Source organism: Dermacentor andersoni, chromosome 1, assembly GCF_023375885.2.
Source record: "Dermacentor andersoni chromosome 1, qqDerAnde1_hic_scaffold, whole genome shotgun sequence".
In the NCBI taxonomy this organism is placed as follows: domain Eukaryota; kingdom Metazoa; phylum Arthropoda; class Arachnida; order Ixodida; family Ixodidae; genus Dermacentor; species Dermacentor andersoni.
Window position 1 is genome coordinate 201,864,823 of NC_092814.1, and position 23,183 is coordinate 201,888,005.

At 46.1% G+C, this 23,183-nt stretch overlaps 2 protein-coding genes across 3 annotated transcripts in view; one reads left to right on the forward strand and one right to left on the reverse strand.

The window, feature by feature from the left end:
• Positions 1–5,602, reverse strand: part of LOC126547083 (RYamide receptor-like) — a 295,145-nt gene extending 289,543 nt beyond the window's left edge. The window contains exon 1 of the mRNA XM_050194937.2: positions 4,258–5,602. Coding sequence (XP_050050894.2) covers positions 4,258–5,295 — 1,038 coding nt within the window. The 5' untranslated portion in view covers positions 5,296–5,602. The remainder of the gene's footprint in view (positions 1–4,257) is intronic.
• A 10,681-nt stretch (positions 5,603–16,283) lies between these two features.
• LOC129380849 (putative nuclease HARBI1) lies at positions 16,284–19,592 on the forward strand. Of its 2 annotated transcripts, XM_072288887.1 has the most exons (4): positions 16,284–16,817; positions 17,668–17,806; positions 18,317–18,388; positions 18,810–19,592. In XM_072288887.1, the coding sequence occupies exons 1-4, from the start codon at positions 16,812–16,814 to the stop codon at positions 19,325–19,327; spliced, it is 735 nt and encodes a 244-aa protein (XP_072144988.1). In that variant the 5' UTR covers positions 16,284–16,811; the 3' UTR covers positions 19,328–19,592. The 2 variants fall into 2 exon arrangements, 1 of the variants encoding a protein (XP_072144988.1); XR_011895327.1 differs by lacking the exon at positions 18,317–18,388 and having other exon boundaries at positions 16,675–16,817.
• The last annotated feature ends 3,591 nt before the right edge of the window (positions 19,593–23,183 follow it).

Here is a 23,183-nt window from a genome sequence, read left to right on the forward strand (position 1 = left end):
GCTCAGTGCCGCCGTCTGTCGGGCGCCGTTTCACTCAACGACGCCAGCAAAAGGTGGTGATGGCGTATGCAACGTCACCACTACCCGGTTGGGTGGCGGAAGATTTGAATTTCTAAAAAGGTATTCGGACCCTTAAGATGCAATTTTCTCGTAACCTAAGTCTTTTCCTGCCATGAAACAAGCATTGCGAGGTTTCTGGAATGGTATTTAGACAGTCCACGTCGACTTAGTATTTGCCTTTAGTGTCCCTTTATGCCCGTGTACTTACAGATTTAGGTGCATGTTAAAGAAAGCTTTAACTGGCTAGCTCAAATCTAAATACGCAGGAAGAAGTGGTTCTGCTCGGCACCCACTGCACTGAATCGGTGATGATTGTTGAATTTCAAAGTGACCCTTAAAGTCTACCTACTATACGAGGCAAATTTTTTTTTCACCACCATATTTTGCGATAATTGTTGAATATCACACAGACACATACACACACAAAAAGAAAACCGAGAAGCCCAAGCATCAAGCTTACGACTTCATAGCTCAGTAATCAAAAGACGATATCACAATTGTGGTTATTACACCTTTTCAGACATCCAAAGTGGACAAAATTAGTGTAATATACACCACTCTGAAATATAGAACTAATTCAATCGTCAGTAGAAATCTTGCGAAAACCCGTAAACATCGCAATAATTTCACGCAAACATTTCCCCACTCTATAGATGCTCTTCAGAGGCAGTCCACAGAACTGCGATATCTGTTTTTCTTTCACAGTTAAGAAAATGCGAACATTGTGCTTCTGTGTTTTTAAACGTACCAATTTTTGACAAGTTAAGTAAAAGCTATGATGCGCTAAATCAAAATTATACTACCTGTAAAGTCAGTAGAATTAATATTTTCTATAAACTGCAACAAATTTCCTTCAAACTGGTTCAGGGAGGCTTTATAATGAGCGCATATCTGCGTTTCACATGCATTTGAATGGAAAATTGTATATGACGCTAAGTAACATTTTATCTGAAGTGGAAGCCGAGAAAAACGATTTCTCCTTTCTATGTATTGAGTTAAAGCTCCCTTTATGGAACCCCAGATGGTCAAAATTAATCCGACTGTGGCGTCTCTCGTAGCCTCCGTGAGTTGTTTTGGGACGGTCAACATCATAATCAAGTTTTTAAGCGGCGTGATCGCATCGGCAATGACCAATCGCAGACCACACTATAGTAAGAGAAAAAGCTTTCAATACGGTCCCAGAAACGCGTAGCGCCATAATATATTATTTTTACAAAATGAGCGGGCACTAGATGAAATGCAAAATTCGGCAGGCAGGCTTTCCTGCAGCATGAAATATGACCCAACCAACATGGCCTAACCAACCCTCGAAAGCTAAGAGACACGTTTCGAAAGAAGTTTGAATAGTGTAAGGAACGGCGGATCAGCACAGATGGAGGCGCCATATTGCGCGCTTGCGCCTTTTTTACGATTCTAGCCTGACTTCTGCCACCTTCGTTAGCTCAGATAAGATGTGTGGGATGTTGAACATGCAGGTTTCACGCATCCACATTTGATCACGACACGGCTGTTATAACACAGGCGCCCCCTTTTATCTTTGAAATGGTGAATCCTTGAATAGTAGAAATGCTATGCGACATATTCGAACTCTAAAAAAAGAAAAAGAAAGAAAAAGAAACGCATGTTTCTTTACTTCGCACTTGTTTCTGTCATCTTGCACGAAAACAAGAAGTTTTTAACCTATTGAAGTAATTCTTGTTTCAAAATTCCGTAAGATTTTAAATGAAAATACAAGAGACAGCACAGGGAAATTCGCTTGTGGCAGATTTAACTATTTTGTAAGTAGGTTCTGTAAGTGTGATTTTCAGGGGCTTAAGACTATTCGAGCAGCGTTCACACCACAATGGCGGTTGACGTCGCAAGAAAAAAGGAAAGAAAAAAGATACCGACAAAACAGACCCCCCCAAACTGGGCGTAAGTAAACTGCGCTCGGGGACGCTTCTCATGTCGAGGTGTTAAAGTCGAAGCAATTGTTATTCTTTATATGCGTAACAGTTAGAATATGCTCGCTTTGTTTCAGTCTATAGTTCAAAAAAACATCTTGAAGACGGATGAACACGCTTTCTTTTTTTTTCCAGTTAATTACAAATGCTAATACATCGGGAAAGAAGCGTGCTCGATGGGCGTATATCCTGAACTTCACGCCATCAAGGGCGCTACAGGACAAAGCATTTACTTCGAGCAGAGTAAGCTCTTCGGGTATTATGGTGGTCTTTATTAGTGCGCTCGCTAATGTGCAGGGAAAATGACGGCGGTGGAGGTTCTTGTCATATGGTTTCGGTACGCGTATAGTCAGCGATGCCCTTGTGGTTCCGACATTGGAAGCAAACTGTTCTTACGCGATGTTCTTATGACGTGCTTTGCCACGCGGTGCCGAGCTGACAAACGAAAATATAGACGCGTTGAACGAGAAATTACGAGCTAGTACATGCGTGTTCAATTGTTATAACAAGTCGACCCATCGACGACAGCTGAATGGTTCTCACACTTGCCGAGCAACAAAAACGAATGCACATGTATGCGATGTGTGCAAGACGATAAAAAGGAAACTGTATAGCCACTAGTGTTGCGTAACATTTATTGCAATTTTTCTACCGTTCTTGGCTTCGTCATCCGTTCGCATGAAGCCATGACCCCGCTCTTTCCAAGATTGGCCACTCACTGGGACTGATAAGACATGAATTGAACCGTACATAATAGAATTCTTACATGTGAGTTACATAGACGTTGCCGCGGTGATCATTTGCTTTGCCGTTCTATCTGATTGAATCTGCAAGATTACATGGTCTGTCTCTTCTTTCGTTCATCTGCACGAAATCGTTTCTTTTTCCTTTCTTTTTCTTCTACGTGCGAGCACCACCTTTCAAAGTTATCGCTCGGCGTCGGTACTGCAGCCGGGAGCCAGCAGGACCTGTTCGATGTCGCATCAGCGAAGTGCGATGCATCCGGCAGTGAAGTCGAAAGCTCAGGCCGCAAATAAACTTTGCTCGCAAGTCTAGAGCGCATAGAACGGAGCTCAGCGTTGCGGACTCCACTTTGCGCGCTATGTTCTTTCGCTTCGCACGCGGATCACTTTCGAGTCCTAAGATTGTACGCAAAGATAAGCAAACTATCACCGGTCTCGACAAGGTTTTCTTTTTTTCTCTCTCACTTCCAAGGAGTTCCGGGGCACATGAACACACATTCAGACTCTTCGACTTTGGAAAGTTGACAAATAGAAGTAGCGACTGTTCGTTGCAGGCTTAGGGGATAAAAATGCAGCATTGAACACATAAAGAACAAAATATCACGAACAAGCTTTGTTTCAGTGTTGAGTTGCTTTCACTATAAGATGGCTAGCTGGCTGAATGAAGCCAGCAAAAAGTGCATGGGCAAAGACAAAATGACGGAACGTTGTCCAAGTGTTCAAAGTCAGGTGTTTCTTAATCTAAGACGCACACTTCAAAGCGAGAAAACGAGAGACATATAGAGAAAAAAGAAAGAAAAGAAGACAGAGTGCACAAGCATGGAAGCGTTCGTGCAAAACAGGAACACTTCCACATGCTACTTTCAAGCTCTCGAAAATGAAGAGGTATAGAGGAAGAAGGACGTGCTTGGCCTTTACCGATGTGACGTTGTTGTACCGAAGCTGTATTTATTTCTTTTTTCATTGTTGTTATTCTGGTTGCTTTCTTTCAGTTCGTGCATTGTGCACAACCGCGCATTATAGCCAAGGGGCGCAAGTGCGTCAAGGTAACAATCATCACAAACTTTGCCGCTTTCGTAGACATCTTAGTTTACTCTTGGTTTCAGTGCTAAAGTTGGGGCCTTCGCCATACTCTACGAGATTAGATTACCTAGACCTAAGGTAAAACGAGCGTAAGGTAAAGGAAAAAAGATGAAATACTGCGAATGCGAGCCTAATCGTGTAAAGCAAAAGAGCTGAGTATATTCTATATAACTGCAGTGCCACAGGCAGCTTGCTGCGATATCCACTCAAGGAATTTCGACTATCAAGCGTCCCTAATTTTGTAAACCGTAGTACTAAGTACTGAAGAAAGAAGAGCGTTTTTCTTCTTTCTTTTTTTCGGGGTCGGGGGGCGGGTATATGGCTCAAGCTAAGCAGCCCTCCCTTGTCCCATAGTGTTTGCCCCTTGGCAACGCAGCCAGTAAAATGCCCGAAACCAGCAGCAAGTGAGCGAAAGGGCCATTGCTCACCTTTCGCTTGTTGCGGATGATGTTGGTGTCACGCACAGTCTCCGCGTTGCCCGGCGTGCGTGAGTTACGCACCGCGCCACCGATGCGTCCGTACGTGTAGCAGATGACGCACAGTGGCAGAAAGTACTGCAGGCCGACAAGCACGTGGTTGTACACCTTCCAGGCGAACGGCGGCAGGACCACGTTGATGCAGAAGGGTCGCGACACCTCGCCGGACGCGGAGTCGTAGACGAGGATGACGCGCAGTGCGAGGGCGTACGGCAGGGCGGCCGCCGTCGACACGGCCCACACGATGCCGATGAGTACTTTGGCGTTGAACTTGGAGCAGCAGCGGGCGCGCAGCGGCGCCGTCACGGCGCGGTAGCGGTCCAGCGCGATGGCGGTCAGTGTGAATATGGACACGTTGACCGAGAGCACCTGGACGAACGGGCAGAAGGCGCACATGAACTCTGGCAGCACCCAGCGCTGCAGCAGAGCGGCCTGGAACTGGAACGGGATGGAAAACAGTCCGATGATGATGTCGGCCACGGCCAGGTTAGCGATGAAGAAGTTGGTGACAGTGTGCATGCGTCGCGACGTAGCCACGATCCAGAGCACCATGGAGTTTCCGGCCACTGCAACCAGCGAGATGAGTCCGTAGCAGAAGGACAGCAGCACGATGATTTCCACGGGCACCTGGTACAGCTCGTCGTCGTCGGACGTGGTGTTCAGCGGTGACGCCGGCCCCAGAGTGCCGTTACCGGCGACCGTCCGGTTGGCGGACTCGTGGGCCATGCTGGCGGCAGCAGCGGCGGTAGCAGCGGGAGAGCCGAGAAGAGCGCGCGCCCGGACGTGGCGGAGGCACAACCGCGTGTGTTCGGCCCGCGAGGTCGATTGCGGAGCCTCGAGCGTCCGCGCGCGCCCCGCACGCCGACGGTGCGCGCCGCCCGTGACGTCGCCGCCGACGCAAACTCTGTTCAACGCACCCCGCCTCCTCCAGCTTTTCGGTAGGCTTTTTTTTTTTTCTGCAACACCGATGCTGTGGTTGGCGGCAGCCATGTGTCGCCTGTGTAGGCACACAGAGCGAGCAGTGCTTATACATCATTTATCTCGCCGAGAAATAAATAAATAAAGATAGGTATTAAGGGAATGGATTTCACACTCCGTTTTGTCGAGCCCGGACACGGGCCCCTGCTTTGTTCGGTGTTGCGCTTGTGTGTTTTTAGTTCATGTGTGTCGGTGCACGAAGTTCAATGTAATTTTTTTGTGTCGGTGATTGTCGCTTTAACAATAACTTTACTTTTAATGAAGACATGTAACAGTTGAGAGCCGATCATGCAAACGTTGTTTGCAAGCGCAAAGTAAGACCTCTGCCTCACTCTTCGTAGTAATTATTTGGGCATGGTTCAGATGTGTTTTAGATGCGTTTCAGATAAAGAATCCTATAATACAGAACTGCGAGGCTACATGAATATATGTGAAGCCGGATTCGCATTTTCTAAAGACTCATTTCATATTTTCCCGGCTTCGAGTTCCTAGACCAGGACGAATTTTTCTTCAACTGCGAGCCTTTTCTTTTGAGGAAACCGCATGCGTTTCCTTTCTAGCAATTGCTACGATTGTGTGGATCTCTCATTTTTCCTTCATTAATTACTTCGCTCCACCTTGCCGCTTTCCGCGGAACTAATAAGTAAAAGAAAAAAAAGGGAGCTTGTCGTTCACCTTTTACCGTGAAGCTAACAAAAATAAAAGCTTTGAAACATAATCTTATCATCCTAAATTGATTTATTGTGTCTCTTCTGTGTCTCGAAAGTAGACGTCGGTAAAGCCCTTAGGGAGGAAAGCCATTTGAATGCGCACAACGCTAATCGCTCCTGTTCTACCGCGGAATAGCTCCAATTGACCGCCTTGATTGCGAGGGCCACGGTGTCCATGGCAGGGGGATTCACCCCGTTCTTCCCTCTTAACCACAACACATCCGCCTCTTTCGCCGCGCGATATTTTTCAACAAAACATGACAACCATTCCACTCTGTGAAGATGAAATGGCAGCGAAAGCTGACGACAGTCGAAGCTCTCAAACGAAAAGCCAAGTGCTTTCGCCGCCATTCCATCTTCACAGAGTGGAATGGTTACCCGGGCTCGCGATTATCGTTTCCGTTCAGCATCGCGGAAACTTTCTTCGTCGGTGGTCGTTTCGTGCCAGCGCTGTTTACATTCTCTTGCTGTTTCCTCCGTCGCTCCTCACACGCATGTTGTTCTTAGGGTGTACGAACTACACGTGTCTACCCCATCGATAACGCAGCTGTTTTTAGCGCCGATAACTCTCCTGCTTATATATATTCTGCGATAACCTTGACGTCACACTATTGTTCACGGCGAGCGTTCTAATCTGTTCCGCATTTTGACATCTGTGCCACCGCACTGCACCCGTGTGGGTTTGTTAGAAATCGCTAACTCCGTTTCTGTTGCCCGCGGCACCGAAAAATCTACGGGAGGTTAGTTATATACAGCTTTCGCTGTAATAGATACAAAACTAAGTACACCACCAAGGAGAACGATTGATTCGCGTATCGCGAAGGCAGCCTTCTAGCAGGGCCAGACATCCCGTTTACTCAAACAGCCTACAGGCGCTATACCTGAAACATGCGCAAATGTGTGACGACAATTTGACCCTATTTGACCCTATTTATTTTTTATTTAAAGTAATGGCTTCCTTCTGATCGCACTAAATCGCATTAAATCGCTTAGCTCAAGCATGGCACTAAATGGGAATTTTTTTCTTGTCCCCTTTTGCAATGCTGGCTCTTGCAAACAGAGATTCGGTGCACGCTATAGCTCCATACACGAATGGAATTTTATTCTGCGTAGGCAGCCAATTTTTCACACACGTCCATGGTGGTTACCAGATTATACAAGCACTTCGTGCCAGAACCCAACCTAGTGTTGCCAACATTTTGCGCGAGTCAAGATTAAGGCGTCGCTTCTGCTCGACTCTATATGCACCACAGCCGCCACCCGAACTCTCCAAATCGCGATCTGCACGAACTGCCGGAAATAGTGGAACGAGTGCTTGTGCAAATCCCAAATCTGGACATGATCAACCATTGCTCCTTGCACATGTGAGCTGGAAGCAGGCACGGGACCGTATAACGTAAAACTATTCCATTCTGATTTATTCCAATCTACTGACGTCAGATTTACGTAACCGTCGACGCAAGAATCGGGTGGTGACCCGTAAGGTTGTTTGAACAGCCCGATCAAACGCTCTCCACATTTATAGGAGATCACTTTTGTTTCCTTTCAAAGCAAATAGTATCGCCCACCTTGATAGGTTTTTCTTTTCTAATTGGCTGCTATGCCCATTGAACGCTTCCGTTAAACGCTGTCCTCGTATTTTTCTGTGGCGTACGATACATTTTATCGCGCGAGAATTCGGTCAGCGGTTGAGTAGCGAGTTCAACTTCTTCCATATCTTTTGGCTCCCGTTTCCACAAGATACAAAGTATTCATAATTATTATTCTGCTGCTTACCGAACTTCCTGAATGTTTTCAAGTCAGCTACGTCACATGATTTAATTTGTCATGCAATTTATTTCTAAGCTTACCTTGCGTGCACAGTTTACTTGTTATCCATGCTTTATGAATTTTAGTTAATCGTATTTTTTGTGTGCGAGAAGGAAAATGTTTTTGATAGGAAGCACAAAATTTATTATGAAAGATAGCATGCGCTTAATCTGACTCCTGTGTTCGATATACATCATCCCACTTCATTATGTTTAGTGCTGCCTAAATATGCGCTAGCCAAATAAGTGTAATCAGCTGAGTGGTATCTGTCCATAAGTTGGTTCACAAATTGGCGTGATTAAAATTTAGACAGATGGGCATGTGGTTATTGGCAGTGGCGTAGCCAGAAATTTCGTTCGGGGGGGGGGGGGGGTGGAGGGGGGTGCTCACGTTGCAGCTTGGCCTCCTCCTTAAGAGAAAGCTTTAGCTCGGGCGCTCCTAACTAAATTGAATGTAGAAGGTGAATTCGTTTTCTTGGCAACCACTGCACCAAATTTGATGAGCTTTATTGAATTTAAAAGAAAAACTTGAATTCTATTGACTTCTGGTTTCGAATGTTTCATTTAGGTTGTCAGTTCATTATTAAAATTGGCAAAAATCGCAAATTTCTAGAAAATGAAACTATCACGTTTAAAACTCTAACTCAACCATGAAAAATAATATCCCAATTCTGTGAATCGCCCATAATAGTACATCTACAGAGGACAAAATGGATATGTTACACATAAATCTGAAAGAATTTTGTATTCTGGAAATACGGCTTTTTCAGAACCCTTGTACACCACGTAACCAATTCGCGTAGGATACAAATGGACGTATCAAATTTGTCCGCTTTGACTTTTATAATAGATGCCGTTTAGAGAACCGCGATATCTGTTCTTGATGCAGAGCTAATAGTTTGTAAACGTCGTGCTTCTATTTTTTCGCACTTTCGAATTTTTCAACATATCTTAAACAAAACTCAGGCCCTAAATCGATATTACGCTTCCAACAGATGCTAGAATTTAACTTTCGCTCTCAAGTGCAAGAAATTTAATTGAAACCGATCCAGTTGTTATCTCACAAAAGCGTTTCTGCGTTTTACATGTATTTAAATAGGTCGCGTCGGAGTTGAGCCCGAGCTAAAGCTTCCTCTTAAACAATTTGTCGAGGGATTAAATACATTAATAATAACTGCATTGCCATTGCCAAAGATGCTGCAAAGGAATTCTTGAACGCTACGCATTGTCTAAACAAGTAAAATATGTATTTCTTCATAAAAAAATATACTTTAATGTGACAAAATTGTGCCCAAAATAACTGATATCAACACTTTCATGTTTTTGTCTATTTAATAAGTAAAGAAAACATCACACGAACTTTAGAACTATATCAGTTCGAAACCAGCAAAGCAGTGCATGCCACTATGAAAAATGTAAAGGCCATGAAAAGAGAAAGTTGAAAATAAATATGTTAATGAAACTTTGTCATTCAAGAACCTTGTTTACATTTTTGTACTTATGCAACGGCCAGTGAAAAATCTCAATGAAGCTCTCATTTATTCCAATGTATTACGCAGGAGCAGCTGTCACCGGTCGTGTATAGTGAGTAATGGCACCGAAATTATTGTCCCAACAGAGAGCACGTATAGAAAGCCGTTCTGCAAAATATACGAGGGTGAGTCAAATCAAAGTGAGCCAATGCGAATATATGACAAGTTGGGTACTTTATTTAAAAGGAGCCTCCATAAGCATTTAGAGATTTGTCCCATTGACTAACGAGTCGCGTGATTCCCGTCTCATAAAACTCCTTGGGTTTCTGCTTCAAAAAATCTGCAACTGTCTCTTTCACGTCATCGTCCGACACGAATTTGTTTTTTCATTTGTCCTAAAATGTGGAAGTCGCAAGGCGACAGGTCTCAGCTGTATAGCGGGTGCTGTAGCGTTTCCCATTTGCCAGTTTTGTATTAAACACGTCAGTGACGTGGGGACGGGTATTGTCGTGGAACAATTAAAAATTAAATTATGGGGTTTTACGTGCAAAAACCACTTCCTGATTATGAGGCCTGCCGTAGTGGACGACTCCGGAAATTTCGACCCCCTGCGGTTCTTTAACGTGCACCTAAATCTGAGTACACGGGTGTTCTCACATATCGCCCCATCGAAATGCGGCCGCCGTGCCCGGGATTCGATCCCGCGACTTCGTGCTCAGCAGCCATATCCAGGTCGTGGAAAAAATGACCCCATCCGTCAATTTTCCACGTCGTTTGGTTTTGATCGCGACATGCAGCCGATCCGGCATTTCGCAATATCGGAAACGATTGATAGTCTCTCCGGATTTAGCTAATTCTATCAGTAGTGGCCCCTGACGATCAAAAAAAAAAAAGTCAACAACACCTTTCCGCTGGAAATGACGGCCTTTGCTTTCTTTGTGGGAGTTGAATTCGATTGTTTCCACTGTAAGCTTTGCCGTCGTCTTTCAGGCTCGTAGTAGTGGCACCATAGTTCGCCCCCGATCACAATTGCAGAGAAGAAGTCATCACCCTCATTGTGATACCGGATCAGATGAGTCAAGGCAGCGCAGAACCACTCCGTCTTATGACGGTGGTTCAAATTCTTGGGCATCCATTGCGCACACAAGAGCCGATAACCGAGATGTTTATGAATTATGGCGTGAACCGAACCGTGACTGATGTTCACACACTCTGCCAGTTCATCGATGCTTATCCTCCCTTCTTGTCTCCTCAGCTCATCAACCTTTGCAATTTTGTTGGGGGTGATTACACGATGGCTTTGGCCTTGTCTTGGATCGTCTTTGATGCTTTCACGTCCTTCTTTCAACCGTTTACTCCAACACTTCACAGTGGCCAATGAAATGCAATGTTCAACGTACACGGCAGCCATACGGCAACTAATTTCTTATTGGGAAACACCTTCAGTTGTCAAAGACCTCGGAGCACCACGCCGCTCAACTTCTGAAGCGTCCATTACGTCACCCAACCATGTTCAACCCAGTTTATGAGAGCATTAAAGAACATTTACCCTCACACCTGCGTGTTACTTTTGTAAACGACAGATGCCTGTGTGCTACGCGCATGCCTCGCAGAATATGAACCGAACCATTATTGCGCGGGATGGGTAGGCTCAATTTCACTTGACTCGCCCTCGTTCATCAGAAATGCTAAGATACAATGGAATGTGCAAATGTTTGATAAAGGGCAAACGATTATCACTGGAAAGGAAGTTCACTGCACGTATACACAAAACCTCGCAACAAGATATATTTAAATATGCGTATAAGTCTCCAATAAATCTACGTATGCAAGAAAAAGTCACTGTATATAATTGGTCGAACAAGGCAAATAAACATGTTGCGCAATCCCGGATTCAGAGAATTCTAGATCCCGCCCCGTTCCATCGACTCCCCCCCCCCCCCAATGTATCGCGCGCGACGAAAGGCGGCGCGCTTGTTTCCCGCTCTTCTGCTTTGCGCACACAAGACTGAGCTACCATTGTCGCTTACCTTTTCCACCCCCACCCCCCTACGCTTTCACTCGCACATACAGCATGCGGCGCGCGGTCACGATGTTATCACCCTTGGACTTCATGCGAAACATGAGGGCAACAGCGACAGCAGGAATGCGCCTGGAGTGTCCATATAATTGCTATCGCAATAATATAATAAAGGTATCCGGCAAATGAAGCGTTCCATGGCCGATTACTTTCTGCAAAACAAGAAGTAACAAAATGGAACTTTCACCATGCGACAAGTCGCTGCGCCGCAACAATGTATTTTTCCCCTTTTGTGGGGCGGGGGCACCAAAATGAAAAAAAAACGCAAAGGAGAGTAAGTTGGCCACAATCTAATGACTACTTTGGGCACCTAATGTGGCTACCGAATGAATATCGAAGAAAACGTGAGATGCTTGGTCTACCGAGAACCATACGCATAGTTCTCGGTATTCTACACCGGCGAGACAAGACTTTCCGGAGAGGTTGCGCTCAACCGAACGCGCTGCAAATCCGTCGAGTCCTCGCAGTGATGGCGGTGAGCGACCATTGTTTCTTTTTCTCGTCTGCAAGTGAGAAGGCGTCCAAAACTCTGCCTGGCGAAAATCCACTCGGCCAGAGAAAACCAAACGCACACCGAAGTGCGCCGCGCCGTGGTCGGGGCAGCACGAGAAAAACGCATGCGCTCTGGCTGGCTCTGGCAGCTCGTGGATAGGGTAGCGAGAATAAAAAAATTGAAGAGGCTCAATTTGTCCTCGCGAATGAAAGTCAAAGTAAAAAAAGATAAAGAAGAACGTAGTTACCCTAGCTGACTTTAGTGTCTTGACACGGCCATGCTCTGGCGCAGATGAAAAGAATGTTGATATTTTTTTTTGGGACATGACGGCACAAATGAACCATCAGAAAGCTTCGTCTCATCAGACCACGCTGCGCGCTTTGTCAACTTGTCTAATATTGTGTTGATTTGGCTTGTCTCGTTGTATGTTCCGATGTACGACTTTAGAAAAGTTAATGCACCTTTGGCGTCAAATATTTATAACATTTCCCCCAATTTCCGCAAATCAATATCTAAAGCACAACTTTGGAAATGTCAATGCACCTTTCACATCAAAAGTTTATGAGAACTTTATACCCATAAAGTTTCAGAATCGACATCCATGCGCTCCGTAGATTGCGCGGCCTCCGCGCGGTTCCGCGGCGAGCCCGTTCGCCATCAACACGCCCTTGAAACTTTGTGCTCGGATGGGGCTGCTTGCGTTATATGACTCCCGGTGCATGGGCGTTACCGCAATATCCAGCCCGAGTTAGCAATGTTCGCAGTGAAATGTCTTTACGAGCGTGAAAAAGACATTCTAGACAAAATCCAGAATGATTTCTGGCACCGGAGGTTGCTTTGGTCGACTGTGCATCGACAGCGCGAAAACACTTCGGGGGGGGGGGGGTCTGAAGACCCATAGACCCCCCCCCCCCTAGCTACGCCCCTGGGTACTGGCACCTACATGAAAAACCACCCGCCTTTACGCTGAATTTAGCTTAGTTGGTTACGAAAAAAAATTAAGGCATGTTTGCGTAGAGCACGTGACCCTAGTGGGCACAGTTACAGCATTAGAGCAGACATGATACTGCAACAGAATAGCAAAGTAAGGTGATGTTTAGGTTTGCCTTGGGCTAAAATGCTGATATTAAGCTCTTCACCCTATAGTGGGATATATTTACATTCATAGATATACACAAGGAATTTTTCTTGGAATTGGACTAAACATTTAGAATTACCAGTCGTTAGGCGGTAGAAGGTGGCAAATATAGCACGCCTGTGAATAATAGAGAGTTCTTCGTTGTCATTAGGTGTAATACAGAATTCATCCATGCGATTTGAATTACAATTTCTAGCATAAGCAAGCTGACGACACCCCCTAGGGAACCGCTCTTGGATTGAGTAAAGCATTGATAATTCAGTAGCCTCTAAGGAAGCAAGTTCGGCTCATATCATGTTTCTGAAAGCATTATGACATCGAAATAGGAAAGACTGCCGAAAAAATAATATCCAGGTCATCGAACTTGTTCTTTGCCGGTTGGAAAATAAGGTGGATGCATCGCGTCGATTTTTTAACCTCAGGATCGACAAACTAAAAAAAAAAAAAACTGCGTGTGATAAACCCAATCGGTGTATGTGATGAATAGGCAGACACCGAATTAATTTCTGAGCATATTTATTATTGCGATAGCAATTATATGGACACTCCAGGCGCATTTCCGCCGTCGGCGTCGCCGTCAGTGTCACCGTGAGCTTCCGTATAAAGTCCAAGGGCGATAAAATCGTCGCCGCGCGCCATATGGGCAGTATGTGCGAGCGAAAGCGTGCGAGGGAGAGCCCGCGATCGCGGCTCAATCTCGCGCACACAAGGGAGGAAAGCGGGGAACAAGCACGCCGTCTTCCGCCACGCGCGAGGCTCAAGGCTCCGGGGTGGAGGGGTGCGGTCTACACAGGGCGGCGTGGGCGGCCGCGCTCGCCCGCCGGCCCGGTGTATCTTGAAAGCCATCTGCGGCAGGGCACGACAGGGTGAGAGTCCGCCGTGCGCTGAGTTGTCGCGGCTTAGTTCACATTGATGCGAGACGCAGCACGAAGGCCAATTTGTTCGCCGTTGCTGCCATGCTTCCTCACTCCAGCGTTTCTTCAGCGAGTTTCCGCGGTCAAGTGAGATGTGTTCATGTTCGCTTGAGCACGCGGTACACCATGCCGTTAATTTATTTAGCATGCCTATGTTTACAAGTTTATACGGCCGATAAAACTACTATCCTTACTTCGTATAGCTGTCCACTCATTTGCAAATTATAAACAATATGTATTACCCCGTTTGGTAGCTAATGCTTCCTGTTGCGGCTACCATTCAGAATGGTATGCCACACTGCGTGCCTACATCGAAGCCACGGGCGCTTCCCCTCCCCCCCCCCCCTCGTTCTTCTGAAGTGGTTGCCCTTGATGACAACCGGAAAAGTTTCAGGAAACTGCCGAACGCTTTCCGTGGATTGAACTGAGGAGTCCGGGGGCACAGAGCACTACGACGAATCCACTGGCAGCCTTCAGATTTCCACAGAACTGCTGACCGCTGACGTGGAGACCGGTTTATGCAGCTTGGACTTCTGTTTCGAGGAAAGAGGAAAGCGACGCGGTTGAAGTCAGCACCGGCCCTGCCTCGTCCTGCCGACAATAGGACATCCAAATCGATTTAAGTCAGCCGGCCCATTGTTAGAGAGAAAGTCGCCACCAGCCGCCCCGTCGGTATGGTGTGCTCTTAGGCACCGCTACGCGTATGCTATTGTCTGCTAAATTTACATACTGTATAAAGCTTTTCGTGTCCTCTCAGTCCGCTTCAAGAGTCCGTCTCTTGTCGTCGGCCCCGAGTCGCAATAAGCACTACATCGGCGCCTGAGTACTTCCAGAAACAAATATCCCGAATACTTGAAGACCAGGCTCGTGTGGTGAATATGATCGATGACATCCTCTTCTGCTATAAAAATCATGGAGAGCGTGACCAGCGCCTCCAGTAGGTCCTTGGTCGACGCTCCAAGGCGGGCATCACACTCAACCATGACAGATGTTCCTTCGGCACCAGCAGCGTCACGTTTCAAGGAGTAATCGGGAATGCTCAGGGCATTTCATCAGATCAAGCCAAAGTAGCAGCCATCCAGCGTGTGTCACCTCCAGACGACTTCTCTAGTCTCCGTCGTCTACTTGGACTGATCAGTCATGAGGGAGGTTTCATGTGAAGTGTCTCTGACGTCACGGCTCTTATTCGAGCCCTGATGCTGAAAAAACTGAAAAAGTGGACTTGGGGCCCCACCCAGCAGTTTGCTTTTGAAAAGCTCAAAACACTGCTTTGCTCTGAGCGGTGTGTTGCAAGGTGCAATACCCTATACAAGACGTTGGTTTGTGTAGCCGCAAGATCCTTTGGTGTGGGAGCTGTGTTTCAACAAGACAAACCATCGGGAGTACGTCGAGCAGTTGTCTTCGCTTCAAGATCGCTAACACCGGCAGAAACAATGTATAACCAAAGCGAAAAGGAAGCGTTGGTAGCCAGTTGGGCTGTGCAAAGGTTCCATCAGTATGTACGCGGTTTGTGCTTCACCCTAGAGACCAACCATCAGCCTCTCGTTGCTCTCTTGGGTAACACGGGGATCGACCGTTTGTCACCATGAATCCAGTACTTCCATCTCAAGCTCATTAGCTACCAGTTCAAGGTGATCTACGTGCCCGGCAAACTCTTGGCTACGGCGCACATACTCTCTCGGGCACCTGTAGATGCTCCTTCGTCACCGCAGGCCGACCAGGTGGAACTCTATGTGCAAGAGCTCTTCCACTCTGCCAGGCCTCATCTCCACACAGCTCGACAGCCTGCGCCTCGCTCAAGCGACCGACGGCGAGTGCGACATTCTCATGCAGTACTGCACCAAGGGCTGGCCAAGACTGTCGCGGATGCCACTTCACCTGAAAAAGCAGTGGCAACATGGGGGAGCTCTCAGCGCGTGTGATAGTTTGCTCCTGAAGGACACCTGCATCGTCCTTCCCGCCTCTCTCCAGCCCTACATGTAGGAACAGCTCCACGATGATCATTAAGAGATCAACTGTTGCAAAGCAAGGACACAAGAGTCAGTATGGGTGCCCGCCATCAGCAACCAAATTGAGAATATTGTCTCCAGGGGCCGTATTCTGTAGCGGTTCCTTTGGGAACCGGTTCCTTTGGGCGGTTGCCATTGGTCGGCGCTTTGTTGTCGTCATCCCTGGTGGGCGGGACGACAAATTTTGATGACGTCACACAGGTTGCCAATCTTCTGGAAAGGAACCGGTTCCCTGCTAGGAGAGGAACCGCGGAGAAGTGGTTCTCTCGAGGGTCGCGCGCGGGGGCGAGCACGATGTCGAGGGTTGCTAGGGCAACCGTGGCTGCCGGCTAATCTCGCGCCAGCTGACGAGCCGGCACCTAGACGAGACGAGACAGAGACGGCAATGGCGGCTCCTTCGGTTGTGTTGCTGGCGAGTGCCGAGAGGCAACGACGCGACGCGTTCGGCATGGCCGAAGAAGAGTTTCGAAGGCATTTTAGGCTCTCCAAAGGCATAGTGTGAAGTCTTTGCGATGAGCTGGAAGGACATCTCGGACCTCAAAGATTTCGTGGTGTCGACGCTACGATGAAAGTGCTGTGCGCGCTGCGGTTTTTTGCCACCGGGAGCTTTCAACAGTGCGTCGGGAATGAAGAAGCGATTGCACTGTCGCATCCTTCGGTCAGCCGGATCATTACAGCCGTCGCCAAGGCCATTACGGTTGTGGGCAAAGAAAAAGGATGTGTTGGATTCCCATCCACAGCCTAGAATGCCGCCGTCAAGGAAGGCTTTCTTAGCCGTGGAAAAATTCCAGGATTTCTAGGATGTGTGGACGGGAGTGTGATAGCCATCGTTCGCCCTAAGAAGCTCGGCCCCGGCGAAACGGAATCGTACTGGAGCCGTAAAGGGTATTACGCCCTCAACTGCATGGTTGTGAGTATTGTTCATTGACAAATATTTTCGATATGTGATTGCGCGAGTGCACGTTGTAAAAAACTTCGTTTCGTTATTTTTCATCAATTGCCGGTAATACTTGCGTTCCTATTCGAGAAAGTAGCGTTTGTGTTGTATGTGTAATGACGACTTTGATCTTGGCAATAGAACCCGGCCGCACTTTTTCAGTGCTCTCTAATCACAGTTGAATAGCCTTTTCGATGCTACAATGTAAACACATTACGCGCGACTTAAACCGGAATAGACGCCGTAGCAGTGAAGGGAGTCTTCGTCTGCGAGCGATCCTAACAGAAGACGAGCCCTTGTGATTCTTATTCGACGTAAAACTAAAGCATTGTGGCCAACAGACTGCAAACGTGAAAAGGAGCATCCCATCAATGAAAATGGTGTGAGGGAGAATGAGAATGTGTGGACACTCATTTGCTCTAGCTGTTAATACGGCACATGCTGCCACTTCCGCGTTCTTTCGCCTGTAATAGGCACTTTTTCTGGAAAAACAAGAAAAAAAACACAGGTGGCACTCTCTAGCAGAATCTTGTACAATATGGACGGAAGAAACCAAAGGAATCATTTTGCACATTGTGTTGTGACCGCACGCCATACATGAGCACATGTACACATGCCAACATTGCATTTGTAGGTTAAGATGACATTGTTATCATGCTGATGATTAGTTCAACTGCCTACTGCGTATGTTGATATCTCCTTTTCTGTAATTGTGTTGGCTGACTGAACAGTAACTGATTGGCAAGTAGTGTTGTAAGCAAAAGTTTGTGCCAGATATTTGTTGCAGTGGCATTGACACCTTCTCTTTGCTTTCTCTTACGAGGTGTGTCATGCAAAGCTGAATATCCTGGCAATTGACCCACGGTTTCCGGGATCGTGCCACGATTATTTCGTTTGGAGGCATTCTGCATTTCGCCGCCGCCTCACTCGTGGCCTGTTACTTCATGGAGAAGTCTTGCTTGGTAAGTGCACCTAAAGTAGCAGTGCTTCTTCCACATGTAAAACATACACAGTCAAATAGTTTTGCATCCTAGCAAGCTTTAAGAAAGCGTGATTTGCTAGAAATGTGTTGTGAATGCAGCAGTACCTAATGAACCTGCAGCGACTATCGAGAGAAACATGTCTCTGTTAGAAGGCAGATATTTTTACCAGCATGTATACAACAGCTGACATGTTATTCTGTTTATTTACTTATTAATTTCAATACACTGAATGCCACGTGGAGCGTTACAGGCAGGGGTGTAATTCTACAGAACACGTCGAAATGGCAGTTTTCAAGTATGATGGAAAAGGGTTGGTGACAATGGACTCGGGTAGCTGGTTCCTGGTCACTGTCCTTGGAACGAAGGAATAAGCGTGTGCGTGAAACTTTCGGCATCGACGTTAGTGATCGGTGTAGTATATATTGTAGAAAAGTGCAAGTTGCGCTATTTTTCTTTGTGTCACAATGTCTGCAATTTTTTTTGTTGCAGCGACATGTGGTGCTGGAGTGATTAGAAAGGATCAAACGGGTAGCTCGAGTTCGGGTACCTTCACGAGAAGAGGTACGAAAGGTAGAGTAAGGATCCCAGATACTGGCAGCATATTCGAGAGTAGACCTTAGAAGTGTTTTATAAAATAACACTTCTGAAGAGAGAAGAGCTAATTAGTTTTAGTGGAGGATGTACATTTAGGGAGAAGCAAATGGGATGAGCGGAGCAGAAAACCACGAGTATGAAATAAATATTACATGTCCAACTTAACCTGAGAATGAGATTTGCAGCCGAGACAACAGGTGAAATTGGGCTTTTCTTTAAAATGAGTCGAACTTTCTTTACAACTTTCTGGGAAGGTCAATGTTCGATAGATATTGCAACAATAAATCCAAGACCCGCTGCTGTTGTAAAAGGGCCCTGGCGTAGACTGTGTTCTTGCATTGTGCCTTAATGTATCCACGTTCGTTCACTGACGTGCAACACTTTACAGGGGACTCTGGGTACCCGCTAGAGCCATGGATCATGACTCCTGTGCCTGGTCACCCAAATCGCCTCACGGCAGAGGGGCGCTATAATGAGGCACACGCATCAATGCGAAATGCCGTTGAGCGGTGCATAGGAGTCGTCAAGAGCTGCTTCCGATGCCTGCAGAGGTATCGGGTGCTCCACTACTCGCCTCAGAAACCAGCCACTATTGTTGCAGCTTGTGCAGCGCTGCATAACCTCTGCCTTGCAGCAGGCGTGCCTCTGCCAGACGACCCAGGTGACGACGGTGCACATGACGACAGCGCACAGGAGCTAGCCCAGGCACAAGTGCCGCTTCAAGTACAGGTGCCACCGCAGGCGCACCCTGTACAGCCTTCTCGAGCTTTGTTTCAAAGAGGCCGTGCGGTGCGTGAATCCATAGTTGGTGTGTTTCGGCTGCCCAGAAATTTGCGCATTGCCTACCTGCAAAGTGTGCGCCGGCGCATTCGCTGGCAAATGAGGCGGAGACATGTGCTGGTGTAACATGTTTTATTTTTATTTTCATAAAAGTAAATAGGCCGTGCACTTCAACATAACACATTGCGTGTGCTCACATGTGGCTAATCATAGTATGCTGCATACTGCAGTAGTGAAAAGCACGTGATTTGTCTATGTTGAGCATGACAGATACACATGCAGTGACAAATAACCATGTGCCATTATGTTACTCCTTTGCTTTGTTCACTGTGCTTTTGAATATTGTCTCGCCAGGGAATTTTCTTTAAATAAAGGTTATTTCCAAGGTGAATGGCAACCAATCTTGCATTGTTGAATATTGCTTTGCAATGCCTATTTTACTGTGCAGTATGCATTGTTCCAAAGCTGAAGATGTCTGTTCATGTGTGACACGCAAGAGCAGCATGAGTTACGCAGCAACTGAAATGTCGTCAGCAATCTGTATAGCACATATTGAAATGTATAGCAACAAACGAGACATGTCAAGCACTTATTGGAGCAGGATTTCTTTAAATAGCAGACACTCATGCTTACTACTGCTTTGTTTAAACTCAAGAGTTGCTTCAACATTGCATTTCTTGCACACATGATTTCACATAATGCTCGTAATTGCTGCTTAACAAGGTGCAACAATATAAACAAAATCATGACAATGAAACATTTCTTTATTTATTCATTTTATTCATTGGGTACCTGCTTCGCCATTCAGGCATTACAGCAGGGAGGGTACAACTCATATAAATGAACACTCAGAGTTACACTCATAAAACATGGAAGAAATCATCATTTGAACAAATACAGACAGTGTCAGGTGGTAGAGTATTCCAGTCTCTTATAGTACGAACATAGAAAGAGTAGCGGAAAGCGTCGCTTTTAACCCTCTATTGCATGGCGTCCCATATTTGGCACATACCGGTTACCATTCTTTTTCGCGTGTGTGAGATTCCCAGTTGAGAATGTGATACCGTCAGAGTAAATCTCGTAGTTATGCGCACTTATTATGGGCAAGTGCTGCCATCTCTTGAGTGATACGCAAAATAGAGGTGAAGTAGATTTTGGGATGCGACGTGAAACTCGGAGGGGGCAAACACGAGCAATTGTTTTTTTTTTTCTCTGAAAAGTTCGACCGCAGAAAAGTAGAAAAATTATTTTGGCATATTTTCTGGCCTCGCCAATTCAAGGCAGTTACTAGTTTTCTCAATTTTGCCTGCAACTACAGCAGAGAAACCGAAATCGGTGTGTGCCATATTTGGCACAGTATGAACTTGAAATACAAAATATGGTAACGTGCTGCCATCTGTTCAATAGCCCGAAGCTGCAGGTCACTCTATCACAAGATGTAATTTTGACGATCGGTACGGTGAGGGCGAATAGTCTACCAAACAGCCGCCTGAAAAGTGAAAAGGAACTGAAATGTAAAGGAAGTGGTGCTTCAGAGGCACTCACAAGCGCGATAGATGACGTAGAGTTATCGTGTGTGCGTTGATACGACAACCGCGCCGTGACATTTCTGTCGAGCTTTGTTGGGAGAGATCCAGTCCAAAAGACTCAGCGCTGGTTTACCTCCGCCAAGGTGTTTCGCGAAATTGATTGCCCCAGCGTAGTAAAGGTCCATAACAGGCACATGGGTGGTGTCGACCTGCTGGACTCTCTGTTTGGACTTTACTGCATACATATCAGATGTCGAAGAAATGGCACTTTCGAATTTTTACGCCTATGCTAGACTTATCGGTACTAACAGCATGGGTATTGTACAGGAAGGTGCAGGAGCAGCTTAGTAGGAGACAAGTACTACCGCTGGCTCAATTAAAAGCAGAAATTGCAGAATGCCTTACCTCGCATAACAAGTGCCTACCCAACTAGCGACCAGGAAGGACTTCTAGTCAGGACATCGAATTCCATGTTCAAGTCAAAAAAGCACAGGGACCAGCGGCCGCAATGCCACCCAAAGACGACCGATCTGACCAAGTCAGCCACTGGCCAGAATTTGACGAGAAGAAACAAAGATGTAAGCGGCCACCTTGCACAAACAAGTCGTTGGTAAGATAGAGGAAGTGAAACATTCATTTGTGCCTGAACGCAGCAAACAACTGTTTCATTTCATTCCCCACATCACATTAAAAGGCCACCGTCCATGAAGCTTTGTTTTCCGCCCATGGCAGCAAGAGCGCTCAGCCATCTTCATGGTGTGCCATATTTGGCACAAAGCTTTATCTTTATTATTACAGTCATGTTTGTTCATTCAATCAATAATGAAAGCTGAAAAAATGACTTTCATAATTCATGCAATAGAGGGTCAAAAGGAATCACACATATTTTTAATTTGTGATCTCGCCTTTTAGAAACATATGTGGGCGGCTGAAAATACAATTACCTGGCTATCCCCGTATTAGAGTGGTATATGTTATGAAGAAATTTTAATCTGAGATTTCGGCGACGGTGTTCAAGAAGATGCCAATTTAATGCTTTTTTGCTTTCTGTCATGCTAAGCATCCTGTCATAATTGCCAAGGACAAACCAAACTGCCCTGTTCTGCACTTTTTCTAGTTTATCTACAAGTTCTGTAGCATATGGATCCCAGCAAACACACGCATACGCCAGTGTACTGCGCACATGTGTGAAATACAGTTGCTCCCTAAGTTTCTGTGGCAAGCTACTAAAGTTACGTTTCAAAAAATCTAATGCTCCGACAGCCTTGTTCCTAACATGAGTAACGTGTCTGTTCCACCTTAGATCAGCAGAAAAAAATACGTCTAAGTATTTATATTCTGACACTTGTTCAAGAGTAGCATTATTTAGAGTGTTACGATTGCTGTCGTATGAGCTCTTCCAGGTAAAGGTGACGTGGACACTCTTTTTCTCATTCAGTGACATTTTCCATTTTTCACACCATATGGCAATCAAATCCAAATCGTGTTGTAGTGCTTGTTGGTCAGATTCGCTGTTGATGACCCTATATACTATACAGTCATCTGCAAACATTGTAAATATTTATTTATTTATTTACATGTACCTTACAGACCTTCGAGAAGGTATAGTGTAAATGGGGAAATACGGTAACATATTAGTATGGAATCGGGAAAGAAATAAACATCAGCATAATGAAAGGAGTACGCACAGAACATGGAAAATTATTACATTAGCAAATACAATATGTAGAGCAATAACAATAAATGGTAAACAACAACATAATAGCATAATAACATTGTAAACATTTTTGCATGTTATACAGTAGTAAGTATTGTAAAGAAATTGGGATCACTGAAATTCTTTAACTTGTAGAAAAAATGCAAGAAAATTACAAAAGACATGACGTGTTTAGACGGTTGAAACGGCATATTGATCGTTTAGCAGATTGCGAAATGCAGTGTGTTTATATTGGCATGCAATGGTATCTGGTAGTGCGTTCCATAAACGGACCGCACGGGGCAAAGTTGAAAAATTAAAAGCGTGTGTGTTGCCATAAATCGCGACAGCGCGTCGACTTGGCGTTGACCTATTGAAACCCATGCGCTGATGTTCACCTCTTCGTCGGGCTCGAAGAACGGCGGGCAGACTCCGATGGCGCTCGCCCTTCCAACTAGGGAGAGGACGCGCCCTCGCGGTCCGGGCAGGCTGCCTCCTCCGGTTCCTCTGTGATTAACACGTTTGTTAGAATATGGTACGCAAAAGCTCCGTCAACGAGTGTGCTTACCTGCTTTCGGCGTGCAAGGCGGCTGCATCACGGCGGGCGTTATACACATCTTTCTTCCACACGCCGCGCCATTGGGCTGCAGTTTTCACTGCCGGGCCCTCAGCATTCAGCAAGGCAGTCACTGGCTGCCAGAGCTCCTCCTTGCGCGCCGCCGTCAGCTGTTGACCCACCACACACGACGCCTTCGCA